The 11,321-nt window shown below is 35.7% G+C and overlaps 1 protein-coding gene across 1 annotated transcript; it reads right to left on the bottom strand.

The window, feature by feature from the left end:
- Nucleotides 1–163: 163 nt before the first annotated feature.
- LOC110932542 (dual specificity protein kinase zak2) lies at nt 164–10,981 on the bottom strand. The gene is made up of 5 exons (XM_035989459.1): nt 10,556–10,981; nt 9,622–9,671; nt 1,983–2,649; nt 568–1,218; nt 164–226 (listed from the first exon to the last, which is right to left on the bottom strand). Exons 1-5 carry the CDS (start codon nt 10,979–10,981, stop codon nt 164–166), a joined length of 1,857 nt encoding a protein of 618 aa, XP_035845352.1.
- Nucleotides 10,982–11,321: the final 340 nt, after the last annotated feature.

The raw sequence follows: 11,321 nt of genomic DNA, 5'->3' as shown, positions 1-11,321 counted from the left end.
CTCATACAAACACCAACATAGGCCCAATTACAAAACTATTTTTATGATTTATATTAGTTATTAGCCCATTGACATTATGTTTAAATCTTTAGTGAGCCCAATACTCAATTTTGTTAAGGCCTAAGGGCAAGTTTTTTCGAGCTCGAACAGGGCACACGAATTCTCAGGGCCGGCCCTGCTGGTAAACTTTTGTTTTCATCGTTGTAGACTGACTTCCCACGTAAAACTTCAAATAGTACCACACGAAAAGGCCAATGAGCTAGTGGTGGAGTGGTAAGGGAGAGACCTTGTGTTCTAAGTGACCCAAGTTCAATTCCTGCCCCTAGCATTTAGTTTCTGTGGCACCTGGTGATGATGGGAGACTAGGCGAGTAGGCGGCGATCGCTAGTTCGATCCTTGAACTGAGCGGGTTTTACCTCACCGCACTGTCGTGCCTTTGGGCGAGTGTTCACGGGCTTCGGCCCTAGGTGAGGGTTTTCCCCGGTTCGGAAGGCGAGTGTATCCCGATGTGATGAATTTCGCCAGTAGCCCATTTGGAGGATTCGTTGACCGTTCAAAAAAAAGTACCACACCAAAAGAATAAACATCTGATTTTTTCGTCAGCATCACAGTGCTTAGGAACTCGGGATCAAGACAGCCCAATGTGCTAGGGGAAGATTGTGGCTCGGGCCATCCGAAGTCAGAAATTTTTGCAACACACTTATCATCTAGCAAAATATGTGTGCTTGTTATATCACGATGGATTATGTGTTGATGCCCTTCAAGATGACTGTGAAGGTGATCAAGACCACGAGCTGCACCAACAACAATTTTGAGTCTTTCCAGCCACGTAAGAGTGTAATTCTCATGGTTCAGCATTATATACGTATCCAAACTTCCACGCTCTGCATATTCATAAACAATAATTTTCTCTTTTTCCTCGTCACAATACCCAACAAGATTGACGAGGTTTTCATGTTGTACACCTGAGACAAACTGAATCTCCATCAAAAACTCATTCGCCGCTTGTCCAAACACACTTGGTGACCTCTTTACCGCAACCTTCATACGTATTCTATGGATGGAGAGTTCTCCATAATAGTATACTTTACCAATACCCGGTGTTCCAATTAACTTGCTGAAGTTTTCGGTTGCATGCCTTATCTCTTGGAACGATAGTCTAAGGGAGTTCCATTGTTTCATTCCTGACATGCTAGGTACATTTGTTGAATTAAAGACCTGATTAATTATGATCGAGATTAAAATTAGTTGGACTTAAATGAAGCTATTAACTCCTCCTGAGATCTCTCTTTTTTGAATGCACGAAAATCTTGATTTTAAACTTACAAAAAACTTGACAAGAATACCGAAATTCAACTATACACTTTTATGCCAATGAGGGGCTAGCCCCATGGGCGGAACCACAATATAAGCAGTCGTAGCACGCGCTATGGCTCAACCCTGTATTCACAGTGTTTTTTTTTTTCGTTTTTATACAAAAAATACTCCTAAAAAATAGGAGGATACCCTTAACCATAAAAATATGATAGTATTATAGTGTAAATCTAATTCTTTTTACAAGTCCAAACATAATTGTTAATAGCTTATTAAACTAGCCCATTAGCCAAAGACCCAAAATAATAGTAAACCAGGCCCATTTATATGTTGACTATGGGGGCAGCAATGGGCCTGTTTTATACGCAATCGAATGTGCCCGGAATTTTTGAACAATGGTTTGTGCAGTTGAAAAAGATTTTTTTTTTCATAAAGTAAAAGTGGACGACGTGGTGAAACAATTTCAATCTATGAAAAAAGTAGATAACAAATCTATTAGGCATTTGTTTTATTTTATTTTTTATTGTCGTTTTTTAATATTGTATGATTGCACGATAATTTTTTTTTTTTGGATAACCCTGATTTAATTTAATAGGCCCACTTGGTAGAAGCTTATGCATCTTAGAGGGGAGGTCCCAGATTCAAATATGTATAACAGATTGACGCACCTGAATTCTTAGTATTTCTTCAAGCTCTTTCTTGACAACATCCATCTTTGGTCGTTGTTCTCGACGCAGAAGACATTTATACGCGATTGCTGAAAACTTACTCAAGACGTTTGAGTTCATTTGTTCCTTCAAATTAGGATCAATAATATTGTTCAATTTACCCTTAGTGTAGTATTTTTCGAATACTTCAGCTGATAAAATTTCATCCTCCTCATATTTGACGTTACACAACCTCCCACGCAGAACTTCAAATAGTAGCAAACCAAAAGAATAAACGTCTGACTTGGGGTTTGCTGTAAAATAATGGTTGAGTTCGGGTTCCACATAGCCAGGTGTGCCACAGGCGTAAGTGACAATGGTACTTCTACCAAAACCTGTAACCGTTGACTTGGACAATCCAAAGTCAGAAATCTTTGCAACCCAGTTGTGATCTAACAAAATATTTGAAGTTTTAATATCCCTGTGGATTATAACTTGCTTCTTTTGAAGATGATTGTGAAGATAATCAAGTCCCCGAGCTACATCCACTACAATTTTGAGTCTTTGCACCCATGGAATAGTATACTTCCCATTTTTGAACCGAAAATAGAAATCCAAACTTCCACGCTCCGCGAATTCATAAACAATAGTCTTCTCATTTCCCTCGTTACAATAACCAGGTGGCGTCCTGGTATGCGTAGTGGCATCCAATTAGCGCGTGGTGCAAAAAGGTGTGTCTCCGCGGAAGCGTAGTGTAGGCTCAACTAAGGCGCGCCTGCATGCGCACTAGACCGTTCAAACCAGTCTACTTACTAGAGAGTTAATGTTAGACGGTTTCCACTGGTGCCATAAGTTGAATGGCAGTTTTGTTTTTACTACCACTTAATATCCATTAATTTAGAGTTTAAACTCTTGTTATTACAAGATTAATTATCTTGTTAATTACAAGATTAATGACCTTGTTTATGACAAACATTAAGGGGTTGAATGAGTCTTGATGTATCTCTTTATAAAATGAATATTTTTTATTCATTTGAGGATAAGGAAAGATACTCAAGAGCAATCTCTACATCTTATGAGATTTTAGAGAAGAGCATTCTCTAAATTATTCACAACTTCATATTTCCATCAACAATTCTAAACACCCTGATACCCGGTGTGATCTCGGGCGTGAGTGCCATCTCCGGCAGTACACATACTGTTCCGGTTGTTGTACCCTGGGAGACAGACCGTCTGAGAGGAGGCGCGGAATCTGTTTTAAGGGAAGCGTGTCGAACACGTGCCTCAACCAAAAGCGTCAACCATATTTTGCTTGTCTTGCAGCGGAGTTTCGTACAAGAAGGTGCGGTTGCAGTTCTTCTAAAGACATCGACTTGGATCAAGATTGGTACAATTAAATTGTATATTACTTTTATTTACTTAGTTTATGTAACCGGTATTGTACTAGAATAGTTTCCCACAAATAACGATAGTCTCGTTATTATATATTTTGTAATATATTTTAATAAAAAGTGAACCTAGTTCCTACAATCTTAAAACAGACTTTCGTGAAGATTGTTGCTACAATCTTAAATCCCTTCTCTACGAGAATTTAGGTTCACGAAAGTTAAAATTTTAATTGAGATTTTGCTAAAATCTTATAAATATTTTGGGAAATATTTATTTAGTACAATGAGTCGGATTAATTTTGATGATTGGAGTACAATCTTTAATCCGAATACCGTGTTATAAAACCGTACAATTCGATATAAGAAGATAATGGGTTTTGTTCATGTTTAGATAACACGAACTTTATACAAAAATTAATATGTATTTCGAGTGGTTGGAATACTAATTTTTCTAATGAGCGAATTAGAAATTGGTAATTTTTGTAAGCCCATAAAATGTGTATGAACCATGGAAATTCTCTAAGGAGAATGTTAGATGTAATTTGGTAAAATAATAGTGGTTTCAAATGTCTTGAAACACATATATTTTCTAATGAGTGTATTAGAAAATAATTATTTAAAAAAATTACAAGTTTTAAAACATTTATGTATTCTTACACTTTGTTTTAAAACGGTTAGAAACTTTAATTGGTATATTAATTTTAGTTTCAAATGTCTTGAAATATATTGATTTTCTAATTAGCATATTAGAAAGTAATTATTTTATAAAATAACAAGTTTTAATATTTTCTAACGAGCGTGTTAGAAATAAATGCTGATGTTGAAAGAATAACAAGATTAAAACTTTTTATCTCTAACGAGCGTGTTAGAATTTTATAGAATAATAAGTTTTAATATCATCTTTTATATCTAATGAGCGTGTTAGATACGATGATTGTGTAAAACTAACTTGTTAAAAGACGATTACATTTTCTAACGAGCGTGCTAGAAAATATACGTTTAGATTTTCTAACGAGCGTGTTAGAAAATATTATTATTTCAAATAATTACCGACGGGCGTGTTGGAGACAGTCATTTTGGATAATAAACCTTGTAACGGTTTTGTCTAAACTATTTAATTTCTAATGAGCGAGTTAGAAACGGATTTTTTCCACATACGTTTAAACGATTTTTATTTGTTTATTTCTAATGAGCGTGTTAGAAATAGTTTATATTTTTTATAAACTTCGAAACAAATTTTGTAATCGATTACTTTTAACAATCGTGTTAGAAACGATTTAAAGAGTTTGATAGTTGTTTATTTTCTAACGAGTGTGTTAGAAACGATTTAACGACTTTGTCAATTATTTATTTCTAACAAGCGGGTTAGAAAACGTTTATTTTATATAAACCAAAACGGCTTATGACAATAAATAATCGTTTAATTTTCTAATGAGCGTATTAGAATTAGTTTATCTTATAACCAACTATTTTAACGATTTGCAATCGTTAATTTCTAACGAGCGGGTTAGAACCGGGTTAACTATGATAAACTATTTAAGATGATTTGTAATCGTTTTATATATTTTCTAACGAGCGTGTTAGAAAAGATTTGTGTTCATTTCTAACGAGCGTGTTAGAAAATGTCCATTTAAACCAAAAGTGAATAATTGTATTCGTTTTATTTCTAACGAGCGCCTTAGAACCGGTTTACTTTATAAAAACCGAATATTTTGAATGTTTGTTAAACATTTAAATTCTAATTAGCATATTAGAATTGGTTATCATACAAACCACTCATTTTAACGATTGGTAATCGTTATTATCTAACATCGGTTAGAAATGGTTTGAATATGATAAACCATTTATTAAAACGATGTGTATTCGTTTTATTTTCAAACGAGCGAGTTTGAAATTGTTTTATTTATTAAACTATTATAAGGTTTATTGTCTTGATTTGTAATCAAAACGTAAATATATAGTTTAATATTAAAACACTTGCAAAAATGAGAAATGTTTTGAACGAATAAAACATGTCTTTGCAAAGTATAAGTGATTCGATACTTCCACGAGAAGTATAATGTCTTCAACCATATAATAGTCTCGGATAGACTAGTTGGGGAAAAACAACTCGATGTTGTTATAAATATAATAAGTTGCTCAATTACTTGCGAGTAGTTAATTGTAAACAACTTTATATTTTTTGGACAACTTGTGATTATTCAAGTTTAGAGTTTCAAGACGAAACAAGTTATACGTGTTCCATTGAGGGAGTACCTTAAAACATGACAGAACGATGTAATTGCGTTTATTTAGTTCTAAAGTGTGTTGAAAATAATAACACTTTGGGATTTGATGTTTAGATATCATTGGTGTATCCGTTATTTTGACTACTAATAAGTTGTCAAAAGGATACACATTTTGGTACAAAGTGTAAAAATTAATTTACACGGACACAACGAGCGGGTTGTGATCATGACTTATGTAATAAGTCACAAATCAAACATCAAACGTATAACGAGTTCGTGAGAAACGCGGTGCATGGTTTGAGATGAAATGCACGAAAACAAGATATGTCATCTAAGTTGAGAGCATCAACATGGAAATGCACATGTAAGTTTTCAAAGAATATAACATATGAAAGAAATATATGTTATCATTGTAAATGATTTTAATAAATTTAGCAAATTTATTAACGGAAATTTACAATAGTGATGGACTTGTAGATGCTTCTACCACCATCAATGTTGTTTAAACTATGTGGAGGCTTGGTCCTCAATTTGGGAGAGTATCCCAATACATGGTATTAATGAAACAACAATGTAAATATATATATCACTATAGGCATACGTGAATGCTTTGTTGTTGAGAGTCAATCTAATTGGCAATATCTCAAGACTCAAGTGATTTTATACAAAGATTTTTCATCAAAGTGACTTGGATTAAGACTTATGTTTAAGTCTTTAGGAAGTCAATGGTGAAGCCTTGGAGCTAAAAAGGCAAACGAGTTATGATCCTAATGGATGGAGTTAACTATGGTTTTGAGGCCTTCCTAAAAACCGATGGTTTTGGAATGGTGAAATAAATTTCATTATTGTGTCTAAACTAAGAAACGAATGTTCGAAAGAGATAGTGCGTTATCTCTTAAGGCTGTGAAGATTCAGAATGATGCATCTTCTGTTCACATGCTAGAGTATTGTGGTCTAAAGCATGCTAGACTAATACTTGTTAATTTATATGTTCGACGGAGATTAAATTAACTTTAAACATTCAAAATATGTGATGACACAAGAACGAATTTTGTGATAAACAAAACTATAAATATAACTTCATTAAAATGCAAGCAATGTGGGGGGGGGGGGGAACCATTTAAGAAACAAACCCTTTAGGGTATGAAGAAATGGTAGTTGAGAAGTTTTCTCAAACTCGAAATGAAAGGGAGAACCTTTCATCACCCCATTTGGATGCTATCCAGTTACACTTAAATGTGGGGGTGACTTGCATATATTGAAAATGCATGACCAAGTGGAGTACACAATGGTTATATGGAGTCAATCGAGTAGATTGGACTCGAATGCCAATTGGTTAGATTCAAAATCTAGTAAGATGTCAGTCATGACACACCAAAGGCATGGTGAAAACGTGTCCAGCCATTAATTGAGTTTCATGTCATTCTAAGACAAGGTACATAACTGGATCCAGGTTGAGATCACGAGTTATAAGTCTTATGAATTGACTAAAAGGCAAAAGTGACTAGTGAGTCAAGAACACGTTAGAACAACTGATCGCAATTAAAATTATCGTTGGTGACTTAGCGAAGTCAAAGATAATTTTGGATCCAACAACCAGTAGGTTGATAAGAGATCAGGTTGTGGAATGAGACTAAAGCCATGGAAAAAGGGACATGAGGGAAACCTAACCTAGTTGACTGGAGATCCCAAGATCTAGGTTCAATAGGCCAACTTAATCATGAACCGAAGGGTAGTCACTGTGGGGGCGTAGCTAATATATATGTTTATATATGAGCTAGTTTATATGTTTCATATATCCCCCTAAAACTATAAAAGGGTGTTTAAATACGTCCTAGTCCATTCCTATAATATTCAGTGACATTGTTGTGAGGTTAAGCATAATATGTGATTTTATGATTTGTGTAAATCATATAGTAAACCATAATGCTTTTAATGATTTAAAGGGAAATCACCTATGTTGGAGAGAAGTGTGGTCGCTTCGAATGGAATTAGGGCATAATTCCTAGAGCTCCCGCAGAACCAGGAAAGTGTTCCATGACCATTATAGGACACGATAGTGAGGGGATGGCCCGGCTAGGGAAAGTATTGTGTGAATGTATATTGTCATTTACACAAATGGGGGGTTGTTCAAGGACATCACGTCTACAAAACCCTAGTAGACTAAGTATGCTTCACAAAGGAAGGTTCAAAGGCAAAACCTACCTATCCTGCAATACTCGACTGTCGAGGTTTTATCGGGGAATTTTGGGTGTTTACATCGATCTCCATTCATGTGGGGGATTGTTGGAAATTTAGTGAAAATGAGTTTTTCACTAAATATTTTGGACATCAATAATATTTATATATGTGTTGTATAAATAATTATTTATGGGTTTGTGTTCAAACTATGTCCAAATAGAGCTAAGATGAATGAGATATCGAAGCTTGAAGTTGTATGTTTGGAACAAACAAAGATGAGAAAAATGGATTGAGATTTGTCACCTTGTCCCACATAGGTGGAATGACAAAACTTAAAGTGGTATATAAGGAGGAGCACTCCTTCAAGGCAAACACTAGTGGGGAACAAAGGGTGCACCGCACCTGCACATATGCGCGCGTGATGTGGGCTATAAGCCCAATGTGGTGCGTCTTGAACTTCGCACGCCGCCTTTGTATTTTTGCCCATGAGCGCGTGGTCAGATACATGGCGGGTCCGCTTATAGCGCACCCTTGGGTGGCGTAGGTGGATGCCTTGGCATGGCGCATGGCGCACGTCATTGGCTATGGCGAAGACTGCAAGTGGCGCACGAATATGGATGGCACATAACCAGGTGGCGTCCTGGTATGCGTAGTGGCATCCAATTAGCGCGTGGTGCAAAAAGGTGTGTCTCCGCGGAAGCGTAGTGTAGGCTCAACTAAGGCGCGCCTGCATGCGCACTAGACCGTTCAAACCAGTCTACTTACTAGAGAGTTAATGTTAGACGGTTTCCACTGGTGCCATAAGTTGAATGGCAGTTTTGTTTTTACTACCACTTAATATCCATTAATTTAGAGTTTAAACTCTTGTTATTACAAGATTAATTATCTTGTTAATTACAAGATTAATGACCTTGTTTATGACAAACATTAAGGGGTTGAATGAGTCTTGATGTATCTCTTTATAAAATGAATATTTTTTATTCATTTGAGGATAAGGAAAGATACTCAAGAGCAATCTCTACATCTTATGAGATTTTAGAGAAGAGCATTCTCTAAATTATTCACAACTTCATATTTCCATCAACAATTCTAAACACCCTGATACCCGGTGTGATCTCGGGCGTGAGTGCCATCTCCGGCAGTACACATACTGTTCCGGTTGTTGTACCCTGGGAGACAGACCGTCTGAGAGGAGGCGCGGAATCTGTTTTAAGGGAAGCGTGTCGAACACGTGCCTCAACCAAAAGCGTCAACCATATTTTGCTTGTCTTGCAGCGGAGTTTCGTACAAGAAGGTGCGGTTGCAGTTCTTCTAAAGACATCGACTTGGATCAAGATTGGTACAATTAAATTGTATATTACTTTTATTTACTTAGTTTATGTAACCGGTATTGTACTAGAATAGTTTCCCACAAATAACGATAGTCTCGTTATTATATATTTTGTAATATATTTTAATAAAAAGTGAACCTAGTTCCTACAATATATATATTGGTTTTGAAGGGAAAGACCAACAATCTGATGATAGAAGAAATGGCTTATGAGAATGAGAATTGGGGAGGATTTAAGAATTATAAAGTTTTGTAATTGTAATTTGGCTTTGATTGCTTGCATACCCATGGGTTCTATTAGAAATAAACTCTTCAACTCAAGTAGTAATAAACTTAATTATAAAAATCACCGGTCAACGCGCAACAAATATCATTTTAAAATCAGTACATGATAAATGTAAAGAAAAATTAAGGAGTCTAGGGAGGATGAGACTACATGTAATGCCTCAAGAAGTGTATGTCATATCACTAATACATAGTTATGATTGTGAGTTCGTACTTACTTTTTTCACCTTTGATGTATAATGATCTACAAGTTTTCAGACGAATATTCACACGCTTCAGCCGTAAGTGAGAATTTTCCCTGATTCAAAAACAAAGGTATCCCAATATGATAAATTTCACTTACAACCAATTTAAAGGATTCATTCGCCGTTAAAAAAATACTTACATCAACTAAACTTAATTATACAAATCATCGGTCAACCCGCAACAAGTATCAACTTTAAAATCAGCACATGATTTAACAGCTATCCCACGAGGGTTGCATTTGCATAGGGGCTCACTGTATAGTATCATTATCTTGCCGCAAAATAAGGGTCTCGCGTTACTTTTTAATAAGAGGTTTTCTAATTAAATAAACTTAGAAATAAAACTCTTAACAGATACCTTTCAAACTAATATAAAACGAAGATATATCCCTTTACTAACAGATACCTTTCAAACTAATATAAAACGAAGATATATCCCTTTATACTAATATCATTGAAAAGACTGTGTCGAAAATGGAACCAGACTGAATTTTATAATAAGTTTTTTCATATTGAATAATATCAATAAGCAATTACAAAGGCTTTTTCCTTTTGGAGAAAGAGTAAACTGCCATTTTGGTTTATAAGGTTTGTTCACTTTTGCCACTTTAGTCCAAACCTCAAACTTTTTGCATCTGAGTCCCTGTGGTTTTAGTTTTGATGTTATTTTGGTCCAAAAGTAAAATCAGAACAGATTCCTCAAATTAAACCTTGATGTTTTGTCCTTTTCCTCAGGGTAATTTAGCCATTATAATTTTATTATAACTTATTATTAATTAAAATAATAAAACTAAATATAACCTTGATCCTATAAAAGCACAGAACTTCTTCATCATCCCTAAATCCCATCTTCTACCGTTTCCCTCCAATCTCTCTCATGAATTCATCTAATTATGAGGAGAATCCTCAAATAAAACATCCAAATCGACCTCCAGACCTGAGCGACTTTCCTGCCCTTAACAATCTTCACAATCGGTGCCCTAATCGTTGCACCAAAACGCCCCAGAGAGTTCTGTATGAGGATGTTTGTTTCATTTGCTTTGATGGTGGGAGTCTCATACTTTGCTAAACCTCCTTCTCTTTGGTTCACCTTTCCAGATCCCCACCACTGAACAACCTTGCAGAATCCCCACTGGTGAACCACACTGAACCACCTTACCAAATCCCCACCTGCGAACCACCTTGTCAAATCCCCACCCGATGAACCACCATGAAACCACCTTGCCATATCCTCACCGGCGAGCCACCAGCAAACCCCCTTGCCAAATTCCCACCGGCGAGCCATCTGCAAACCCCCTTGCCATATCCCCACCGGCGAGCCACCTGCAAACCACCTTGTCAGATCTCCATCGGCGAGCCACATGATTTTTTCTTTCTTTTTTATTCATCAGAAGTATCATTATATATATTATATATGAAAGAAGTAAACAAAAAAAAGCCCTTTTACGTTTTCTTTGATTCATGATTTTCGTATGTGTATGATTTAGAACAGTGGGTTTAACACTAAAAGAACACAAGAAAAGGGGAAAAAGAAATTACTATGAGAGCTTTCATGGTGGCGGTGGTGTTAAGAGAGAGAGAAAAGAGAGAGAGACAGAGGGATGTTTAGAGAGAGAGCTGCCATTTTATTTTATGTATATTAATAAGATAGTTTAGTAATGACCATTTTGCCCCTAAAGAAAATGACAAAATATCAAGATTTT

This window comes from Helianthus annuus, chromosome 1, assembly GCF_002127325.2.
Source record: "Helianthus annuus cultivar XRQ/B chromosome 1, HanXRQr2.0-SUNRISE, whole genome shotgun sequence".
Taxonomy (NCBI): domain Eukaryota; kingdom Viridiplantae; phylum Streptophyta; class Magnoliopsida; order Asterales; family Asteraceae; genus Helianthus; species Helianthus annuus.
This window is presented reverse-complemented; position numbering and strand designations above follow the sequence as displayed.

What these genes read in the sequence shown, in the direction of transcription:
- LOC110932542 (XM_035989459.1), bottom strand. Translation starts at nt 10,981, where the DNA reads ATGTGGCTCGCCGATGGAGATCTGACAAGGTGGTTTGCAGGTGGCTCG. An exon ending in AGGGCAGGAAAGTCGCTCAG is followed by an intron (nt 9,672 to 10,555) that starts GTCTGGAGGTCG and finishes TTTTTGAATCAG; the next exon opens with GGAAAATTCTCACTTACGGC. An exon ending in AAGAAATACTAAGAATTCAG is followed by an intron (nt 1,219 to 1,982) that starts GTGCGTCAATCT and finishes ATAATTAATCAG; the next exon opens with GTCTTTAATTCAACAAATGT.